Raw genomic sequence first — 22,697 nt, 5'->3', positions numbered from 1 at the left:
CTCTTGCACCCAGGACCCAGACTTCTCTCTGGCTGGCTGCAGGCACCGGGGACATGGGCTTCCCTTGGAGCCCCGAATTCGTCCAGAAGGTCATCCGGAAGGATGTCCGGTCTAATTAGCATATTATTCTTTTATTATTATAGATAATTTCTTAGGAGACTAACATCAGGTTTCACATTCAATTGCTTTTATTAAAGTTCTTTATGGAAATAAAATTAAATCAAATATTGATTTGGAGTAAGTCAGGCACAAAGTTGGGTACAGGCATTTCTACTTAAAAATATTTTTTTTATTGATTTCAGAGAGGAATGAAGAGGGAGAAAGAAAAAAAATCAAAGATGAGAGAGAATCATTGATCAGCTGCCTCCTTCATGTCTCACACTGGGGTTTGAACCCACAACCCGGGCATGTGCCCTGACCTGGGAGGCGAACTGTGACCTCCTGCTTCATAGGCTGATGCTCAACCACTGAGCAATGCTGGCTCGTGGGACAGACATTTCCATAATTTTATCCAGAGAGTGTATAATCAGAAGACATACATAAAAATTATTTTCATATGTTGGAATTATTGAACCAGTATTAATTATGTATAATATACCATGCCAATTAAACCGCTCACAGAAGAATTAGCATTACAATAAATCTAAAATTTTATATATGTATATGACAATTAGGTACTGGTTTATATCAGGTGGAAATAACTATGCAACTTCATTTTTCTTGAGCAATCCTCATAGTATGGTTAATATGCTGGAAAAAAAAAGAGTTAAAACAAAAACTATGTGAGTGCTTATGTTGATATAACTAAAATAATCCGTCTTTTTTGCTAATATTGTGTTCGATGCCATACAGATGCTTTAGTAAGACTGAAAAATGAGAAGAAATGGAAGAAAAGTTCTGGATTGGGGTGGGAATGTTAAAGATCAAAGTGGAGGTAGCATGTATTTTGATAGAATTAACATTATTCCCCCTTGGATAATATTTTTCATTAAATATGTTATAATCATGAGTAAGTTTCTTAACCTTTTTTACTCAATTTCTGTATTTGTAAAATAAACTTAATATCAATTATTATTAGTACAGAATAGTAAGCATAGTACAGATAAATATAATACAGAAAAATACTATTAATATTATAGAGTAATATCCTACTTATAGAATAAAGTCTACAACTCTAGCACATAGTAGCATTTCATGAATATTTATTATCATTATTTCAAATGACCTTACTGTAAAATAAAGATAACACATTCATTGTGAAGACAAACTCCATGTAAAGATCTAGCACACAATAGTCATTTAATGAATATTTATTATTGCAATTGCCTGTGACTTTTAATAAAGGTGTTGTTGAGAAGCACATGTTCATGTCATCAGGACCCCTAGGAAGACACTGTGAAACAGGGTAGGAACAAACCCATCTCAGGGTAGACAGGAAGAATAGGCCTCAGTTTGTCAGGCAGAGCAAGTTAAGATCTTGAATCAAAAGCAGATTCAGTGTTTGCAGGCAAGATGCACAATGTAGATATTCAGATTCAAGTGAAACTAATGGTGTGATGTTCCATGCGGCACCATGGGAAAGCTATGGAGGTCTACACCCACCCTCCTGGCCTGTGTGCAGGGAAGCAAGGACAGGAAAGAAAAGTACACATAATCTGGGATGTGCAGTCATGAATACAGACTGCAGAGCGGGTGGACTTCTGGATACTGAGTTCAGATATGGAGTCAGAATCCAAACACAAAATGCATGGTTACTGAGGCCAGAGAGGAATTATGCACAGAGGTTGACAAAAAGAAGAGACATTAATTCTATAACTTCCAGTGACTGGGTGGAGCAAGTCAGGTTGCATCCTATCTAATAAAAGACAAACAGGGTAATTGACCATACCTTCGCTACGTTTCCCATTGGCTAATCAGGGTGATATGCAAATTAAATGCCAAGAAAGATGGCGGTTAATTTGCATTTCTAGGCACAATGATGGGAGGTGAAAGGGGAAGGTCTGAAGAACGATGATCGGAAACACAGGTGGCAGGCAAGAGCCACCAGGGCCGCCTTTGCCCTGCCCCCTGGCCTTGGATCAGAGAACCAGGGTGCCTTTGCCCGTCCCCAGCCAGTGACCATGATCGGAAAGCTGGGCAGCAGGCAAGGCGGCACCCCCGGGACCCAGAAGCCACCTTGCCTGTGACCCGTGATCCTGATCGCGAAGGCTTGGAGGTGGCTCTGGCTGAAACAGGCATGGACAGGGACAGGGGGCTGGCCTGCAGCCACCGCAGCTGAGCACAGGCCCAGAGAGGAGATGGCAGGCCTGCCTCCCGCAGAAGCAGCACAGGTCCCTTCTGCCTCCCACGGAATCTGCACGAGTCCCTCCATGCTCCAGCAGAAGTGGCTTGACTCCCTCCCACCTCCCACGGAATCAGCACGGCTCCCTCCTGCCTCCGGTGGAAGCAGCGCAGCTCCTGGCAGCTCCTGGTGGTGCACTGCGGTTCCTGCCAGCTCCTGTGGAAGCAGTGAGCAGCCTACTGAGCAATATTGCGCAATGGGCAACTAGTTTATAATAATAAACTCTTGGTAGAGAATTATGGTGCCTGAAATAAATACCGAGTCCATCCCAAGTCATGTTTTTCTATTCTTTTTTTAAAAAAATTCGACATTTAGTTCCATAAAAGTCACCCTTTTAAACTGTGCAATTTCATAATTTTCAGTATAGTCACAAAGTTGTGCAAGCAGTAAGCCACTGTCAAATTATAACTCAATTCACATTTATGGGGCAATCTCCATAGACTCCTCTTTGAAGTGTGCGTTTATATTTGTAAAAAAACCCCAAAACAGTTGCTTTAATTACCTGACATCCAGTCCTCATTCTAATAAACACCTTAACATTTATCTATGATACTGCCCTTCTTCCATTCACATATCCTGTGGTTTGGATGTGGTTCACAGGGGGACCTGGAAACCCAACCAATGGACAATGACAATACTTTTCTCTCCCTATCCAACAAGATTAGTTCCTGACGGACCAAGATCCAGACTTATCTAAAGAAGACCATTTGTTTCATGGGTATATTTTCCAAAATTAGAACTGTTGGGAAAGATCTGTTTATGTGTTGGGGCTAACACGGGAGATTCTGAAGACTAACTCTGCGTCTTTTGGGGGGAGCCTACCTGTGAATGAAGGCAGCACACATTGCTTTAGACCTGAGAAGTAGACACATATTTCTTCCTCTGCTATTGACACTCACCTATCCAGCTGTGCTTTGATACTCTTTTTCCTGAAGCTGCACAAAAGATGCCCCTTTTCCTTACCACAAGATGAATTGGAACTCCCTCATTCTCAACTGGAATATTCATGAAAAATATAATACTGTTAACTTTATTTTAAATATGGTGGTGAGACTCAGAGAAGTTGATGACTTGTAAAATATTCTATAGACATAACACAGAACTACTTTCGTCAAATGCTCTCTGACTCTATGTCCAGTTATCTTGCCTCTGCTCTAGGCTGCTTCTCCTCAAATTTCAGGAAATTGTTGCAGACACGATCTTGACAGTAAGAATGCTCATCTTATTTTTCATTGATAAGTACCTCACCACTAAAGGGTGAACTACTAAAACTCAGAATACTCTTCAACAGAATCTTCAAATATAGTTAGATAATCATTTTGGTATTGAAAAGTGAGAATAAAATTCCTATAATCAAATTTAAGAGGAGAAAAGACTGGTTGTTTTTTGGATATAATAATAAGCAAATACTAGAGCAACCGTCTCATTCCAGTAACAAAGCTTCCACAGCTACAAGTCAACAAATCGCTAAACACTCCTCCTTTTCAACATCTACCCATTTGTGTATCCCATGCTTCCCCAAAACCTACACAACATCAGCCGATTTCTTTGTTGAAAGACTGCACACTGCAAGTGGTAATCCCTTGCTTGGCAAGAAATACATTCATAGTTTTGACTTAGATATGGCCTCTTATGCTCTGGAAAGGGAAAATACATTCACATCTCTCATTACCTAGAAATGGTGACAACTGATATAGTTATGAACAAAAATACAAATTAAATGCACACACCTGCAGTCAAATGAACCAACTATTGACATTAGAAATTCCTCTTAGATTACTAGAAAACTCACCATTTATACTGGAGGCCAAGGCAACTTTTTTCATTATCTGTTGGGTTATATTGGTGAGAGGTGTGTATGCAATCATAAGTGTAGTAGATGGTTTAAATGAATCTACCCGTCCCAGGTCCATGGTAGGCAGTGAAGAATAATCAGTGACTTGATGACTAATAGGATATAGGTACAAAAAAAGCAGTAGGAGCAATGAGCTCAACCATTCCTACACAATGCAAGAGAAAAAAATATAAAGAAAATGATGATTTCAAATAAGTCACCCACAATCATTTGGTCATACAGTTTGTCTCGTTCACTTTTCTCATTTCAATATAGCCCACATTCTGAACCATTTACAATATGGACAGTACAAATTTCAGCAGTTTGGGTAATATCAATGAACTATTACTAGGAGTTTATTTGTTTTGTTTGTGTATTTTTTTTTGTTAATCCTCAGCCAAGGACATTTTCCCATTGATTTTTAGGGAGAGTGGAAGAGAGAGGGCAAGACGGAGAGGAACACTGATGTGAGAGAAACACATCATTTGGTTGCCTCCTGCCTGAGCCCTACCAGGGCCCAGGCCGGGGAGGAACCTGCAGCCAAGCTCTGTGCCCTTGACAGGATTGAACCCGGGACACTTTTGTCCTCAGGTGAGCACTCTACCCACTGAGCCAAACCAGCTAGGGCTTACTAGGAATTTAAGTGTTTTGAACCACAGCGCCAATGTAATGCATGCACTGATCATGCAATATGAGAGGCAAAAGTGGCAAGCTATTATAAATTATCAGTTGATAGTACTGTGGTGACCTACTCATGCTGTGCGGGCAGATCTCGTTTTATTGTGCTCTGCTTTACTGCACTTCACAGATGGTGCATTTTTACAAGTTGAAGGCAAGACTCTCCACCAGCAGAAAGATTACCAAGAGCTTTATTGTGATCCTCACTTTATTACGGAGGCCTGCAACTGATCCCGCATACCTCCGAAGAATGCCTGTATTTGATTCTGCTGAAAGCGCATGTTGTAAGAGACAGTTTCAAGGCATTGCACAATTAATGGCTATGTATTGGTTTCATTCCAAGATTCTAGTATTGGAAACTCAACAGTATGTTGGAGACCTGAGAAACACTATCTTGTTAGTTATCAATACTAGTCACTTAAACACTACCAATAAGAAATCACTCTATTCCCTAAAGGCATGATTGTAGAAAAAATTTCACAATAGATACACAGTAAAATCCCTCCTTAGTGAAAAGTGCTACTTAGCTAAGACTATCTGATTTTCTTTTTTTAAATATCAAAGTTTATCCAGAATCTTTGTTATATGGTAAAATTATAAGTTCTAATACTAATTTTCTTCTTGGCACTGATCACATTTCCAAATTATCCACTAATTTTGAAGATAATATTTTTTTTAATAGAAAAGTGCCAATTACTATTTCTGTGGGTTGATTTGTTTACCACATCTTCATAATACCAGTATCCTAACCCAAGGATCTATGAGTGGGAACACTGGTAAAAAGTGTGACCATTGCCCAGCTATTTTGGCTCAGTGGTTCAGCATCGGGCTATGAACCAGGAGTTCACAGGTTTGATTCCTGGTCAGCACATATGCCTGGTTTGCAGGCTTGATCCTCAGTGGGGGGTGCAAAGGAGGCAGCCAATCAATGATTTGCTCTCATCATTGATGTTTCTATCTTTCTCTCTCTTTCCCTTCTACTCTGAAATTAAAAAAATATACATTTTTTTAAAAAAGTGTGACCATTGACTTTTAAAAATTGATTGGGTTCTCTGCTGCTGACCAACTTCAGTGCCTTCAGACCTCAAATGATGAGTTTGTTATCAAAATACCTTGTGAAAGATTTCTTCTATTGTATAAAGGTGTTGTTTTGTTTTGCTTTTTTTTGGGGGGGGGGAAATAAACAGAGTTACCTCCCAATGAATGGATATTTTTCAATCATAAATAGAGAAAGAAGAGAAACAGATATTGAATCATACCAGTAAGGACTCCCTTTTCATTCTCCATTTTTTAAGCAAATTCTTGCATAATAAGGCCCCAGTTTGTTGACACACACTTCTCTCTCTCTTATTCATGTTGTGCTGTTTCTTAAGAAAAGAAAAGGGGAGAAGGTAAAGCATATATGAAGGTCTTAATGGGAAAAAAAAATCCTGCAAACACACAAATGAGCAGCCTGAGAACTCCAGTGTTCTGAATCTGAGTGCCTAGTACCTGAGTGTTCCAAAGTTAGCATTTTATTACTGGACCTGCTCCCCCCTGCCCCCATCTTTCTCACGAATAAGTTCTCGTTTTGGAGGATTTTTCTTTCATTGTGTTTTATACTCATGTTAAACCTGGTTTTTCTTTGCCTCTAGTTTTTCCCACATTCTTACCTTCTGCTAAATTTTATCAACCTTTCATTCTCCTCTCCATGTTTTCCCTCTTATCCTAAAGATATCATGGCTACTCTTTAAAAAAAATGAAAACTTTTAAAACTTAAAAGAATTATTTATTTGCTTTCGTTGTTGTTTATTCAGGATGGTTATTTTGTATTTTAGTTGTAATTCCAGATTTGCCTATAGATTGTATAGGTTCCTATGGGGAGGCTGTCATGCATTTGAGCTTGGGCTCCAGATGAGGTAGAAATTCCACCTGACTGCGCTCAGACAGGCGTTAGCTGGGTGAAAAAGCCAGAACCCTCTGACTTGTGTGAAGGCCAGCTTATTGTGAAAACAGTCCAGGGACTCTGCCCAAAATTGTCTGCAGAGAGCAGCGTTATGCTTCTGTAGATATTGCACCAGGAATACACAGTAGACCACAGCCCTCCTCCAGGTAAAAGTAGCAAGTCACAGTTTTTGCAAATGCAACCTTGAGCACAGGAGAGAGAGGAGAGAGTGTTGGAGTTGTGGTGGTGAGGATTAGGTAGGGGAATTTATACATAGTTTTTGTTGTGTTTTTTTCAGCAAGGACCTGGAATACCTCCCAGAAGGAGGTGCCTCAATGCCTAAAACTGTGCCACATCTTCCCATTGCCTCATAACCAGTATCACACAACATGACCTGCTGAGCCTGCCCTGAACGCCGTGGGATGGGAATGCTCACAAAGCTCACTGCAGGAGAAAACTGTGCACCTGAGCTGATTTCTAGGAAGTAAGGGGATTCTGGGACGATCTCTATTTTTCTGGGAAGCATGCCAGGTGACTCAGAAGACTAGGTCAGGACTTTTGAGCACAGAGCAGCATCTCCCCCCTGAATTTGGCTTTTAAGTCCTGAACCTGGAGCAAGTAGTCTACTCCCTCTATGTGTACACAACATTGGCCAGGGATAGCAAGCAGGCCGTTGTCATGGACTCCTCCATCGTGATAACAAGTGGGTGAGTGTGCCCCTGCCTGAAGCTCTCATTCCATTCGTGGGAGAAGATGCTGCCAGGGCTGTGCTATTTCCTAGATATAAAGCTCGAGAAATGGGTCTGGAAGCTGGTTCCAACATCAGGCTTATTAGCCAAGACAGGCTCAGAGGGCATTGCCAGAGGAAGAACCTACACGTGGATGCTTCATGAGGCTGAGAGGCAAGACTAGGGAGGAGAGGACTGAGTGAAGAGGTTGGAGAGCCCATGGAGAGGCAGGCGGAGGGAAGAAGAGATTCTTGGAAAAAAGCATTTGGTGAGGGTGTCCAGTGAGAGGGGCTCAGGATCCCCATAGATGGTCTAGTGCAGAGAAATCAGAGTAACCACTTAAAAAAACCCTCACTCCCTCTGATGTGAGAGAGCCACATCAACTGGTTGCCTCCCATACTCTCCCCTACCCCAACCCACCCCCCAACTGGGGCTGAGGATTAAATTTGCAACCCAGGTATGAGCTCTTGACTAGGAATTGAACCTGTGACCCTTTGGTCTGCAGGTCAATGCTCTAATCACTGAGCAAAACCATCCAGGGCCAGAATAACCACTTTTAAAGCAACTGTGCAGGGCTGTGCAGGTGGGTAAACTGGCCCAGAGGGTGATCTCCTCTCTGTGAAAATGTCAGTGTGGCTCCAGCCCCTTAGCCTTTCCATTGTAAGTTAGCATCGCCTACTGCATTTTTCCTGAACTTACGTATATGTTCTGGAGTTTATCCAAAGACTAACAACCTTTTTATACAAGCAGTAGGCAGTTTCAAAGGTACCAACTCTGATCCTCCCCCTGTCCTATGGCTGCTGCATTCAGAACAAAATGTTTACACCGCAGGCGTGCGAAAGCTCTGTGTCCTGCAAAGCCTATGAGCGCTGGGATGAGGAAAAGCTGCACATTTCACATTTGGAGCCAGTACGTGGTGTGCACAGAGCAGAAAACCCAGGAAGGCAGCTTTCATTTCTAAAGTCCTTAGAACCCAAGCGTGAGAGGCAGGAACAATAGACATACAGGGTGCGAAAGGCAGGTTCACAGCCTATCGTATGGAAAATGAGACAATAATTAGCAAATAATTATGACACAAGAACAAATGGTGTGCTTTGTGTTCGCACAACTGTCAACCTGCTTTTGCCCACCCCTGTGTTTCTGTAAATGTTTTTCATAAACAGACTCCAAGTCAGAAAAAGAAGTTTATCACAATGCCCCCGCGTTACTGTGCAATGAAAGTAAAGACCTTCAAAGACAATCTAGGTTTACAAATGAATTCTCAGTATTCTTAGTTCTCTGCAATCTCTGAACAGATTTACGATTATTCCTACATTCAGTTTCTGGCTTAAAACCACATAACAGTTGCAAAACGTTTAAAAAAACGTATGTTATAACTCAATGCTTTCATCTTTACAATTTTAACTACCAGATGTCCAAACACATCCAAATAGTCCATTCATTTTCAAAATAGTTTCTCTACAGATAGTTGGCTTTCAATTCCTAAAGACTCATTCATAATTTTGTGATAGAAAAAAAACACACACACCTTCAAACAAAACAGAAAAAGACAATGAACCTACCTTTGAGAAACGTGAAGCACATAATCTAGAAACACATCATACCCAGTGGTCTCCTTTTAAAGAAGGAAGCAAGTCATATTCTTTCCTGAACTCGGCCACATCTATAGATTTTGCTTTAACTGTTTGGCTTCAGTAGAAAGTTCCTGGGGAGACTATTTTCAGAAGCTATGATCTCAGTTCTGTTGGCCTGCCAATAAGCACACTCATGTGACTGCCCTTGGACTATTTCTCTCTCTCTCTCTCTCTGTGTTTTTGTAAAATTGAGTAATTATATTTTATCTTCATTCTCAGTGTTTCAGTTGAGTTAACAGAAGCATGAGAGTTTCAGAATACTCTTATTTTTTACCAAGTAGCAGACCCAAGAAAAAGTTAAAAACTTAAAAAAAAAGTTTTAAAAGTCTATTTCCCAACTGATTATCCTACTTAAAAATCAATACTATCTCAAGGGTAATATTCTTTTCACAAGCTCAAAAAGCAACAATTTTCTGTAACTACGTTAGAACCTGCCTCAGTCTTTGATAGCAATCTCCTTAGATAATTCTAATTGCACAATAACATGCCTTTGTTCCTCTCTCCATTAGCCACAGACTTATCGAAGACATGGGAAACGTCTCATATTTGATCTCTAATCAGGGTCTACTGAAGGCATCTGAATAAAGACAAAAAAGCAGCAAATTACTTAGCTAAATCTGCAGTCACTTTGAGATGGAGTTGGCACCATGGAAACAATTAACTAAAAACCAGATAAACTATTTCAGACTCCCACAGAGATTGACGGGAGTCATCTTTTCTGTAGATAAGACTTTATATTTGATCTTGGCCAGAATGGTTCAGTTGGTTGAGCATCATCTTGTGCACCAAAATGTTACTGGTTCCATTCCTGGTCAGGCACATACCTAGATTTCAGGATCAATCCCTGCTAGGGGCCTATATGGGAGGAAACTGATCAATGTCTCTCTCTCTCTCTCTCTCTCTCTCTCTCTCTCTCTCTCTCTCTCTCTCTCTCTCTCTCTCCCCCTCCCTCCCTCCCTCCCTCCCTCCCTCCCTCTCTCATCAATACATGTATCCTTGGGTGAGGATTAAAAAAAAAAGGCAGCTGGGTCTTATAGTTGAATCAGAGGACCAAAAGTCAATAGTCTCCTTTTTTCTTTTTCTTTTCGGTGTATTCAGGCACTACTCTTTGTAGTCCCCAGGTGATTGTTTAACTCCAAAGCATTTCCTTGTGTTTTATTATTTTAAAAAATATATATTTTTTTGATTTCAGAGAGGAAGGCAGTAAGAGAGAGGGTTAGAAACATCAATGATGAGAGAGAATCAATGATCGGCTGCCTCTTGTATGTCCCATACTGGGGATCGAGCCCGCAACCCACGAATGGGCCCTGTCTGGGAATGGAATCATGACCTCCTCGTTCATAGGTTGACACTCAACCACTGAGCCACAACAGCCTGGCCATTTCCTTATGTTTTAAAGGGAGCTTGTTAGGTGGTATTGCACAGCAACTGTCCAACAACTGTAAGGCGAAAGACTAGCAGTTTGGGAAAGAAAATAAGAGTGCACCATATTCAATGGGAAGTTGAGCCCATGCCTAACTTGCCAAATAGAAAATTCATTGAGCTCAGTGAAGATGAACTTAATCTTGCACAGTGAGGGTTGGCTCTTGGAGTTGGTGCTTTGAGTGAGGGTGTGGGTGGATGAAGCCCTTTGGTTTAGTTGCAGAGGATTTCTTCCAACCTAAGCAGATTGTGGAAATAGGAAGGTCTCCACCCATGCTGCAAATTATCTGTCTATCCAGTCATTTTCTCCAGAACATTTTGTTTTAAATGTGAGTTATTTGGTCACTGACTTACAGGGTAAGATTTATCTAGATGCCCAGCTGGTGTGGTTAAGTGTCGACTCATCAAAAAGGATAGGACACACGCCTAGACTATGGGCTCAATGCCCAGTAGGGGGCATGAAGGTGGCAGCCAATCAATTATTCTCATTGATGTTTCTAGCCCTCCTTCCCTCCTCCTTCTTCTCTCTGAAATCAATATTCTCGGTGTAATATTATACTGGCATATATACTCTGTATCACATTATAAAGAGCAACCTGATAGAGGAAATCCAATATGCATAAGCTTTCCTCTATTTTGGCCAAGATGATGGTGGCTCACATCAAAATTTTTAAGCACTGTCTTCAAACCATGAGAAAAGAAACAGTTTCATCAGAGGGAAGCTCCTCTTTACACAAAACTCTCGACTGCCCAATTGATAATCTCACCTGGGAAATCAGGATTTTCACTCCTCTATTTCACATTTTCATTCAGTTCCAAGTATCTTCTAATCTCCCTTGAGACTTACTCTTTGGGCCATGAATTATTTAGCAATGTGTTGTTTCCTTTCCAAGTCTCTGTAGATTTTCCTGTTATCTTTGGGTTATTGATTTCTAGTTCAAATCTATTATAGTCAGGAAATTTATTTTTTATGTCAAATTGATTAGGACTTGCCTTACAATCCAAGATGTCATCTGGCTGGGTGAATATTCCAAATGCAAGGAGGTATATTCTGCTATTGAGTGCAGTCTTATATAAATGTCATAAAATCTAGTTAGTTGCTAAGTTTTTCTGTTTGTTTTTTTGTTGTTGTTGGTTTTTCTGTCTACTGGTTCTATTGATTACTGGAAGAAGAGTAGTGAAGATTTTACCAATAATTAGAGACTTTGTTTTTCTTTTCAGATCTAACAGATTCTGCCTCATGTAATTGGAAATTGTGGTATTGGGTGCATACACGTTTAGGATGGTTGTGTCTTCTTGGCCTTTTTATCATTATGTAATGCCCATCTTTATCCCTGGTAACTTTCTATGCTCCAAAGGCTACTTCGTCTGATATGAATGTCATTCCCACTATCTTTGACCAGCTGACCAGATGACTTCTCTATCATTTCAATATTCTTTACTCTAATGAAATTTTTTGGGGGCACATTAACCAGAACATGCTATGATTCATGTGCATTGAGTCTTTGTTTTCTCTTGCATAAATGATCCTATATAATAAAAAGCTAATATGCAAATTGACCAAACGGGGGAACGACGGTCGCTATGACGCACACTGACCACCAGGGGGGCAGATGCTCAATGCAGGAGCTGCTCCTTGGTGGTCAGTGTGCTCCCACAAGGTGAGGCTCACTTGGCCAGAAAATGGGCTCACGGCTGGTGAGGGCAGTGGTGGTTACGGGAGCCCCTCCCACCTCTGCATTAGTTCTAAGGATGTCCGACTGATGACTTAGGCCTGCTCCTTGGGAAGCAGGCCTAAGCCATCCATCAGATATCCCCCAAGGGCTCCCTGACTGCAAGAGGGTGCAGGTTGGGCTGAGTGACTCCCCTCCCCCAGATTGCATGAATTTCATGCACTGGGCCTCTAGTTTACACATAATTGAGCCACTGAGTTCATAGTACTGTGACCTTTTGCAAATATTCAAAGACCTATGAACTTCAAACAGAAGCTGGCTGGGTGCTTCTGATTTGGGGTAGATGTAGCAGACTATGTCAGATCAACGTTTCTACCACAACAATTGTAAGAAAGCCAGGTATATTCCTAGTCAAGGCACATGCCTAGGTCGCGGGATCGATGTAGGGGTCATGTAGGAGGAAGCCAATTGGTGCTTCTTTCTCTCCTCATCAAGAAAGTCTCTTTCCCTTCCTCTCTCTATAAAATCAATAAAAAATATATATATTTTAAAATATATTGTAACATGTGTCTGTCTGAGGAGAATAATTTGTGAAAAACTGCTTTGCCATCTGTTCACTCCGGCCCAATTTCCCATACGTAAATTGCCCTGTAATATGTCCTGTTATAGTGTATGGAGTTGCCTACCTACCTTCAGTCTGAACTTACCTTCTCATTATGGTGGCCATTACCCCTTTACCCCACCCTCACACATGTCTGCATTATGGTTGAACTGTTTCCCTGCTTTGAAAAGTCTCATTCAGACTGCTTTCTGGAGGGAGGTTGTGGCTGCAATTCTCTTGGCTGGAGAACACCGAATCCAAAATTAGCTTCAAACTCTGATTAGATTGCCTGAGTCAAGAAGTCAATCCAAAGGTCCAGAAAACCCGAGTGGAGAAAATGCTTTTCACTGACTAAGCTCTTTACTTTCTTCCTATTTAAATAGTGAGATTCCACCCCCCTTCCCCCCCCCCGCCCCCCCCCCCCCGCCACAACCCACTTTCTTCTTTTTTTTTGTAAAGGTAGTGTTTTATATTTTGAAATCAGCCCCTTTTGTCTGAGGCACAAGAACATTTACAAATATCAGATTCCCTCTATAAGACACTTCTTTATGTTACGATACAGCCAGCCAACCAAGTACAGCTAGAGGTCAATAAAAAAGCATTTGTCCAAGAGCGACCTACACTGACCTGCTGACTCAGGCGATCTAATCAGGAGTTGGACTTTTTAAAAAGCAAATTCTGGATTCTTCTCTGCTTCCCATATCACATTCTTGCTATTTTTTTTTAATCCCAGGAAACAATACCAAGTTCTACTTGCTCAAGATAAAATACAAACAGTCCTCGGGTTATGTTGGACTCGACATACATTGTTTTGTGGTTACATCGTCATCTCCCATTTATCCTATCTAATAATAGACAAACATGGTAATTGACCATACCTCCGCTACGCTTCCCATTGGCTAATCAGCAGAATATGCAAATTAACTGCCAAAAAAGATGGCGGCCGGCAGCCACGCAGCTGAAGCAAACATGAGGCTTGCTTGCTCCAGTGATGGAGGAAGCCAAGGTTCCCTGCCTGCTGTGGCCCAGCTTTGAGCTCCAGAAGCAACAATGTTTCAATTATAGAAGCTAAACAAATCCCAGATACCTGTTTTCAGCCGGCCACGGCCTCAGAGCTGAGAGCGCCAGTGATGGCAGCGGAGTTTCAATTATAGAAGCTAAACAAACCCAGATACCTGCTTTCAGCCAGCCGCAGCCTCAGAGCTGGAGCGAGCAGGACAGCAACAATGTTTCAATTATAGAAGCCAAACAAACCCCAGATACCTGCTTTCAGCCAGCTGCGGCCTTAGAGCTGGAGCCGGCCCTCAGAGCTGGATCCGGCTCTCAGCTTCAGTGACAGCTATAGAAGTTAAATAAATCCCAGAATTTAAAAAAAGAAAAGAAAAAAAGGAGAGGCTGGGAGCTTCAGTCGCCCACCGGCCTGAAAACGGCCCTCAGCCCCTCATCCAGACGGCCAGGCAACCCAGTGGGGACCCCCACCCTGAAGGGGGTATGATCAGCTGCAAACAGCCATCAGCCTGTCATCCAGGCTGGCCAGGCACCCAAGCGGGACCCCCACCCTTATCCGGATCACCCTGCATGGCAAACCAGCCAGCCCCCACCAGTGCACCAGGCCTCTATCCTATATAGTAAAAGGGTAATATGCAAACTGACCCTAACAGTAGAAAGACTGGGAATGACTGGTCACTATGACACACACTGACCACCAGGGTGCAGACGGTAATGCAGGAGCTGCCCTCTGGTAGTCAGTGCGTTGTCACAGAGGGGGAGCTCTGCTCAGCCACAAGCCAGGCTGATGGCTGCCAGCACAGCAGTGGTGGTGGGACCTCTCCTGCCTCCTCAGCAGCACTAAGGATGTCTGACTACAGCTGAGGTCTGCTCCCCACTGGCAAGTGGACATCCCCCGAGGGCTGCCGGGCTGCCAGAAGGATGTCTGATTGCCATCTTAGGCCCAATCCCCTTGGGAGCAGGCCTAAGCCAGCAAGTGGTCACCCCCGAGGGGTCCCAGAATGAGAGAGGGCACAGGCCGGGCTGAGGGGCCCCTCCTCCCGAGTGCACAAATTTTTGTGCACTGGGCCTCTAGTTTATATATTAAAAAAAATTCCATCATTTTGATGTATGTACATATGTGCTTTATGTTTTTTATTATTTATTTACCACAAGTAAAGGTCAGGCATTGTTATCTTTCTTTTAAATTTGTTTTACTGTTTCACTTCATCACTGCTGTGTATGTGCTCCAAGTGAGTATGTAGGTGCTTACCTAGGTGGATTCCGACTTACGGCAAAAATCGCATTATGCTGTACCATAGGAACTGATCTTCGATATAACCCGAGGACCTACTGTATAGGAAATCTCCTTGACCAGCCTCTCCTCCCTCCCCCAACATTCTTCTGACACATCATTCTAGTGCAAGGGGGATGATTTGAACAATGTCGGAGACATTTTTGGTTGTCACACTCAAGGGCAGGTTGCAACTGGCATCTAAAGCAGGAATGCCACTTAAAATTCTACAGTACATAGGACGGCTTCTCTTTCTTCCTCCCGCCCCCAACAAGAAATTATCCAGGGCAATGTCAATAGTGCCACTGTTGAGAAATTCACATCTAGTATAAGAATAAAGAAGCCCACTGTTATTGAAATTAATTATTCATAATCGCTGTAATGTTTTCATTCATCTGGCCCTTTGAATAAATGACTCTTACCTTCTAATTCAAACACTACAAGCATTCACTCAATATATATTTTGCATATCCAAATTAAGCTATCCTTTCCTGTTTTTTTGTTTTGTTTTGTTTTTTTACACTATGAGACAGGGACAGTGGTTCTCAACCTTCTGGCCCTTTAAATACAGTTCCTCATGTTGTGACCCAACCATAAAATTATTTTCGTTGCTACTTCATAACTGTAATGTTGCTACTGTTATGAATTGTAATGTAAATATCTGATATGCAGGATGGTCTTAGGCAACCCCTGTGAAACAGTTGTTCGACTGCCAAAGTGGTCGCGACCCACAGGTGGAGAACCATTGGGGTAGACTCATCCAAAAGCATCCTGGGTGTCTTGGCTTGGATCGTGCCTAAAGAGCAATTTTGAAGAGACATTAAAATATTTCCAAAACTTATAATGAAAGTTCCATTTCAAGAGGGCAGTTTTGAAGCAGTTTTAAAAGAGCATAGACTCATAGATGCATTGAACTGACTGATGGCTGCCAGAGGGGAGGAGAGGTAGGGGACTGGGTGAGAAAGGTGCAGGGAGTAAGTAGTACAAACTGGTAGTTACAGAATAGTCACGGGGATGTAAAGTACAGCACAGGGAATACAGTCAGTAATATTATAATAATGATATATTGTGCTAGGTGGGTACTGGAAATATCAGGGGGAACACTTTGTAAAGTATACGATGGCCTAACCACTATGCGGTACACCTGAAACTAATACAAAATAATATTGAATGTCAACAGTAATTGAAAAACTAAAATTTAAAAAAAGATAGCAGTTTTAACCCAAGATTTTAACTCTCTTGCTTTGAAATTGCCATGGATATAACTCAACAAGGACCAAAACAAGGACAACATTGATATGAACAGTGACAGCAGGAGGCTACTACTGTCTATCTAAACATCTTGAGGGCAGTCTGGTGGAGATAAACTGAGATGGACGGGAATATCCATTGGTTACAGTCAGCACAGATAAGCAAGTGGGAAGGGGCACCCTTGCAGAGTCCTGATCTAGGCAAGGGTCAGGGACAGGCAGCTTGGGATAGTTCAAATGTCCTTGGCAATTGCATCAGTGCCCTGTTCAGGTTTTAATCCCACCCCTTTCTTGGCATGATCTACTCTATTAGTCATTGCAATGTTAGCTGCCTGTTGTAACAACCCCACAGTCTCAATAATGTCAGTAGTTCAACGAGTGCCTTGCAGTGGTTCAGTTGTTGGTTTTGTTTTAGAGAGAGAGAGAGAGAGAGAGAGAGAGAGAGAGAGAGAGAGAGAGAGAGTGTGTGTGTGTGTGTGTGTGTGTGTGTGTGTGTGTGTATTTCATGTCTCTGTCCTATGCAGGCCAGCTGGCTCTCCTAGGCTGCTCACCTCCACATGGTGACTCAGGGAACTGAGTACTTTCCATTGTGGTCTCTGCATCTCAGAGTCCCTTATTTCCTGACCCATATATGAGAAAGAGAAACTTTATAAACTATCTAGCAGGAAAGTTAGGTAATGGCCCCAGAGTGGCATACATCATTTCTGCCCATATTCTGTATTCCGGGGCTAGACAAGATGGTCCCAGAGTAGCTGTAAGGGAGCCTGGACAATGAAGTCTTCCCATCTGTTTAGAGGGAGAATGGGATTGGTGAGCATCGGCTGGTCTCTTTCTAAACGACATAGAAAATTAAGTGGGGCTGTCTTTACCCCCAGATTTTCAGTAAAGAAGCTGCACCAGAGGAGAAACAGTGCCCCAGCTGATTTCAATATGATTCAACAAACGAGGCAACTGTATTTTATCTCCAAGTGATCTCGGTACCATTCAAACAACATAATCCATTTCTGTGACTCTCTTGAAAATGAACTGCAATTACCTTTCTTCATGGGCACAAAAAATCCTTCAGCATCAAGGTTTTACATTTCTGTTGTTCACAACTGGGTCATCTGAATTTACCATCGTAATTGGCTATGTTTAAGCTGAAAAGTAGTGTTTATCTTCAAATCCTTGTATCATTCTAGTTCAGTGATGGAAAACCTTTTGAGCTCAGCGTATCAGCATTTTGAAAACCCCTAACTTAACTCTGGTGCCGTGTCACATAAAGAAATTTTTTGATATTCTCAACCATAGTAAAACAAAGACTTATATTTTTGATATTTATTATACATATTCAAATGCCATTTAACAAAGAAAAATCAACCAAAAAAATGAGTTCGCGTGTCACCTTTGACACGTGTGTCATAGGCTCGCCATCACTGTTCTAGTTGATACCATAACAATTAGAAGCTGATTATACAGTGTCTATTGTGTTCTTCAGATTCTCTTCCTGAAAGGTAACCAAAACTTCAAGTTGAAGGAATGTTCTTTATACCTTCATTGCAACCTCAATCATATGTTTAACAACTGCTTGGTGATATCTTAAAGTAGGTGTCATCAGAAGACTCCTGGGTTTGAATTCTGGGTCCTGAGACCTATGACTTTGGGAAGGTCAACTTCTCTAAATATGACTTTATTTTATATATCTAAATCAGACTTTAATTGCTGCATAACAAATTACCATAAATTCAGTGACTTATGCAACAATGAAAGTAGCAAGAACAACAACAATAAAAACTCATCTAAGTATGAGTGTACAAGTATATTGTGTTGATTTTAAGGTGTTTATAGAATTACCAGTTGAATAAATCACAACATGTACAGACATGGGAAATTAAGATCTTTCAAGTTCTAGTGCTTTGCATCAGGGTGGATGGACCCTAGCATCATAAGCCAACATAAAATCAGGAATATGTTTCAAAATTTTATGTAAATGTATGTATTTTTTCATCAACCTGATTACTCAGTGTCTTACTGCAATTATTTATCTTAATGGGTTTCAAATTTCCTTAATAGTTACAATAGGCAAAACACAGACTCTAAAATCTAAAATTCTAAAAATTCCAGGAAAGGAAAATCAGTGAATTAAGTAAAAAAAGAGAATAAAAGTGAATTACAAAAAGCAAAGACTGTACTGCCATGTAGTCAACTGACTCCCTTTCCCCTATAATCAGCATCATCTTAATTCGTGTTGTAATAAAAAAGATTTAAAAAATCCCATATTTTAAAGTTTAGAGAAAAAAATTAAGCAATCCCTGCACCATTCTCATAAACATAAACAATAATGTAATAAATGTATTCTTTGCGTTTGCTATTGCATGAAATAAGGAATTTGGCTGCTAGTCCAGAGGCTGCATGGCCTGGCTTCTTTCGTCCCACCGTAAGTGATATTACTGAGAAAAAAATCATAACATTCATTTCCAAAGGACCTTGTCTGTGTCTGAGAAAAGGTATCATTATGCTATAAAATGTTAACTTAAGAAGAGTCACAGGCCTAAAGGGCAATACAGAGTATTTGGGGCTTTAGGGCTCTTCCTGCTGGAGGAGCTTCCACCTCACAGAGAGATCAACTTCCTCATCAAAGTCCTCCAGCTCCTGCTCCTTGGAGAGCTCCAGGAAGACCTGCCATGGAGGAAAAGACAGAGAGAGGGTGTCACACTGCCTCCTGGAGCTCTGAGTGCATGCAAAGGGTATGCACACATTGCACCTTATATTCCATGGGGGATACAGAAATCTCTAAGGCGGACCCACCTGCTCCAGGGTGGACTGTGACAGGCTATACTCCTCCAGGTCGAAGCTCTGTTTAACTGCACAAGATGGATGGATGGGCATTAGGAAGTCATGTATTTTGGATCCTGAAAATTGTACCAAAGTCATGCAAAAAAGTACCAAGAGGCCAAGAGGAGGAGGCATCACTCACCCCCAGAATGCTGTGGTCAGAGGCTAAAGATTGGAGGGGAGAGGGTCTCATCAAAGAACCCACAAAAGCACCCCACAAGAGAAAGGGAGTCAGGCCCTGCTGTCATAGGACAGCACTAATGATCAAATCAAGCTTTGCTACCGTGTTATCTCTTCTCCCCTCCCCTTATACTTGACCTAGAGAGACCTAAACCATTAGCCTATGAGTAGAGGTGAAGAGGGTAAGAAGAGAGACAAAACTGACCATCCTACCTCCCTACCTTCAAGCCTTCCAATCTGAAGGAAGAAGGGGGCATGGGAGGCTCTAGTTTCACTGGAATTTGCATTAGCCCAAAGCGATCTGATTGTATGCAAGAATGACTCTATGTAGCAAGGCAAAGAAATAATAATGGGGCATGCCTTTTGCTTCCAAGCTACTTGGAATTTCAATACATGCATTGCTGCTGAGAATGTAACTATGGCTAACTTAACATTTGGAGAGAAAAACACTAGCTTAGGACATTTCGATTATCTTGTACTTTGTCTAATCTTCACATAACAGGATAGGAAACATAAAAAGTTGTTTTTACCCCCTAAATCAGGACTTCCATTTCAGCAAACTAAGCTCATCAGAAGGCATTTGAGGAGGGAGGGGGCATTTTTGAAAGCAGAAACACAGGAAGGCCCTTAAGAAAAAGCTCCATTGTATTCCAGGGAGGCAGCTTTCTTGGAACATCTCTCTCCCTGCTTCTAATTAATTACAAAATCCTTCCTGTTGATCAGACCCCATTGTGGGAATCCTTCCTACCGGAATGCTGCAAAATTGGTCAAAAGGCCAAAATGGTCAGTGCGGTAAATGGACCCATAGACCACAGAGTGAAGGGAAGGGCAGAATCAGAAGGTGGAAAGAAGCCCTGTCTGGGGCCATCCTAAGCTTAACTCCAGGGGAAGGATCTTTTCAAGAACTAGGATGCCTGAGGGAGGGTTCCAATGACTGATGACAGGCAAAAATAAAAAATAAAAAAAAATAGACATGCCTTGTTACAGTTAAGTCCCTCTTGTACTGGGGAAATGGAGCCAACTGTGGTCGAGGGTAGTTGGGGCAACGGGGCAAGTTGATTAATGAATACCTTGGTAATGGGGCAGTGTTGATTAATGTACCCCAGGTAACTTTGTGTGTGTTTAGGCAACTGTTGTATGGTTTTTGTGAATAAAAGGCTGGCCCAGAACCAGGGTCAGCGTTGTCGTGGGAGAACACGCCTACGTAGATCCTCACTTGCTGCTTAAGACCTAATTGGAGTTGGTGGTCGTACTCTCGTGAACATTGGCCCATAACAGCCTGAAGGGAGGTGTTCATCTTTGAATGTGTCTGTTTCCCAGAGTCTTTTTAAAAATATATATTTTTATCCATGAATGAGTGAGATCATGTGGTATTTTTCCTTCATTGACTGGCTTATTTCACTTAGCATAATGCTCTCCAGTTCCATCCATGACGTTGCAAATGGTAAGAGTTCCTTCCTTTTTAGAGCAGCATAGTATTCCATCGTGTAGATGTACCACAGTTTTCTAATCCATTCATCTACTGATGGGCACTTAGGCTGTTTCCAGATCTTAGCTATGGTGAATTGTGCTGCTATGAACATAGGGGTGCATATATCTTTTCTGATTGGTGTTTCTGGTTTCTTGGGATATATTCCTAGAAGTGGGATCACAGGGTCAAATGGGAGACCATTATAAACTTTTGAACAATAATAGATACAGAGGCAGAGCTGCCTCAAACAGATTGTCAAACTGCAGCAGGAAGGCCGGGGAGGGTTGCGGGGCAGGAGGTAGGGGGGTAAGAGATCAACTAAAGGAATTGTATGCATGCATAGAAGCATAACCAGTGGACATATGAAATTGCCAATGTTGACCAATTTGAACACAAAAGTATATGTTTATGTTTCAAGTTACTATAATATTATCAGTATTCCTGTAGCTACGAAGTGTACATTTCTGTTGATAGTACTCCATCTAAAACAATCCCTCCCTAGTTTTCTAAAATGCAGTTGTTGTTGCATCATTTTTTCACCCAACTTTACATCTGTGAGATTTATCCTTGTGGTTGCATGCAGTAGGGTTATTTGATTTACATAGCTATACATTTTTCCATTGTATAAAAATCTATGTTTTATCCATTAAAAAAAAAATATATATATATATATATATATTTTTATTGATTTCAGATAGAAAGGGAGCGGGGAGAGAGAGGCAGAAACATCAATGAGAGAGAATCATCGCTTGCCTCTTGCAAGCCCCCTACTCGGGATCAAGCCCACAACCTGGGTATGTGCTCCTGACTGGAATCAAACCTGGGACCCTTCAGTCCTACGCTCTATCCACTGAGCCAAACTGGTTAGGGCTGTTTCCCAGAGTCTTACCTCTAAATGGTTGCTCTTACCGATCTCTAATTTGAAGAAAGCCTGCGATAAAGGTCTCACATCCTCAACAGGCAACTTATAGACCATCAGGGAGGAGTACCTGGAAGGAAAAGAGTGAGGCTGAACTCTGGGCTGTAAGAGTACAACCCCTGATTTGTGAATATCCAAAAAGGAGCAACAGTCTGACAGGTGTGAAGTGGTATCTCACTGTGGCTTTAATGTGCATTTAACTAACGAACCAACCAACCAAAGAAAACTGAAATAGACTCATAGATACAGAGAACATCTTGCCAGTTGCCAGGTTTGGGGGGGTGGGAGGCTGGGTGGAAAAGATGAAAGGATTAAGAACTACAAATGGGCAGTTACAAATAGTTCCGGGGATGTAAAGTACAGCATAGGAAAGATAATCAAGGATATTGTAATAACTATGTACAGTGCCAGGTGGATACTGGAAATATCAGGGGGATCACTTAATAAAGTATATGACTGTCTAACCACTATGCTGTAGACCTGAAACCCATGCAAAATAATACTGAATGTAAACGGTAATTGAAAAAAATAAAATCATGACATAGGTAAAAAGTAAATGAAAAGGAGCAACAATGGCACCAATAGTTTGTTTGCATGGACATGTCTGTATAGCGCTGGAAACAGCCACAGTGTGAATGCTCTCCGAACAACAAGAAGTCAATGTATTAAGGCAAAACCATTTCAAGGCTCTTAAGAAGAGGCCCCTTTTACTCTAGGCAGGAATGGGAGACAAAGGGCAGGAAATGGACCATGGCTACCCCTCTGGAAGGGAAGAAGCAGATTACTTATCATTCTTCTTCTCTCCAAGTGAGAATCCTATTTAACTAAAAAGGACTAGGCTCACCTCCTGGCCCCACCACAAGTTATTTGGCATTCTCTAACCTATCAGTGCCTCCAGGGCCACTCAATACTTGATAATGTTACTGATAATAAAAACACTAAGAGAC

General features: G+C 41.6%; 1 protein-coding gene and 1 long non-coding RNA gene across 5 annotated transcripts in view; both read right to left on the bottom strand.

Moving 5' to 3' along the window:
- Positions 1-510: 510 nt before the first annotated feature.
- Positions 511-9,262, bottom strand: LOC118671236. 2 transcript variants are annotated; one of them, XR_004972678.1, is made up of 4 exons: positions 9,068-9,262; positions 6,113-6,220; positions 4,134-4,341; positions 511-2,497 (listed from the first exon to the last, which is right to left on the bottom strand). It is a non-coding gene; the product is annotated as an uncharacterized LOC118671236 (long non-coding RNA). The 2 variants fall into 2 exon arrangements; XR_004972679.1 differs by having other exon boundaries at positions 6,113-6,214.
- Positions 9,263-17,668: 8,406 nt separating this feature from the next.
- Positions 17,669-22,697, bottom strand: part of ABCA9 (ATP binding cassette subfamily A member 9) — a 52,490-nt gene continuing 47,461 nt past the window's right edge. The window contains exons 38-40 of one of the 3 annotated variants that reach the window (XM_036339158.1): positions 21,721-21,820; positions 19,154-19,209; positions 17,669-19,024 (exon numbers count right to left, since the gene is read on the bottom strand). In XM_036339158.1, coding sequence (XP_036195051.1) covers positions 18,958-19,024; positions 19,154-19,209; positions 21,721-21,820 — 223 coding nt within the window. In that variant the 3' untranslated portion in view covers positions 17,669-18,957. Of the gene's footprint in view, positions 19,025-19,153; positions 19,258-21,720; positions 21,821-22,697 lie in introns of all 3 variants that reach the window. The other 2 variants (XM_036339156.1, XM_036339157.1) reach the window with 2 other exon arrangements.

This window comes from Myotis myotis, unplaced genomic scaffold (assembly GCF_014108235.1).
Source record: "Myotis myotis isolate mMyoMyo1 unplaced genomic scaffold, mMyoMyo1.p scaffold_m19_p_17, whole genome shotgun sequence".
NCBI lineage: Eukaryota > Metazoa > Chordata > Mammalia > Chiroptera > Vespertilionidae > Myotis > Myotis myotis.
The sequence above is the reverse complement of the archived record's forward strand: the minus strand, read 5'-3'. Positions and strand labels throughout refer to the sequence as shown.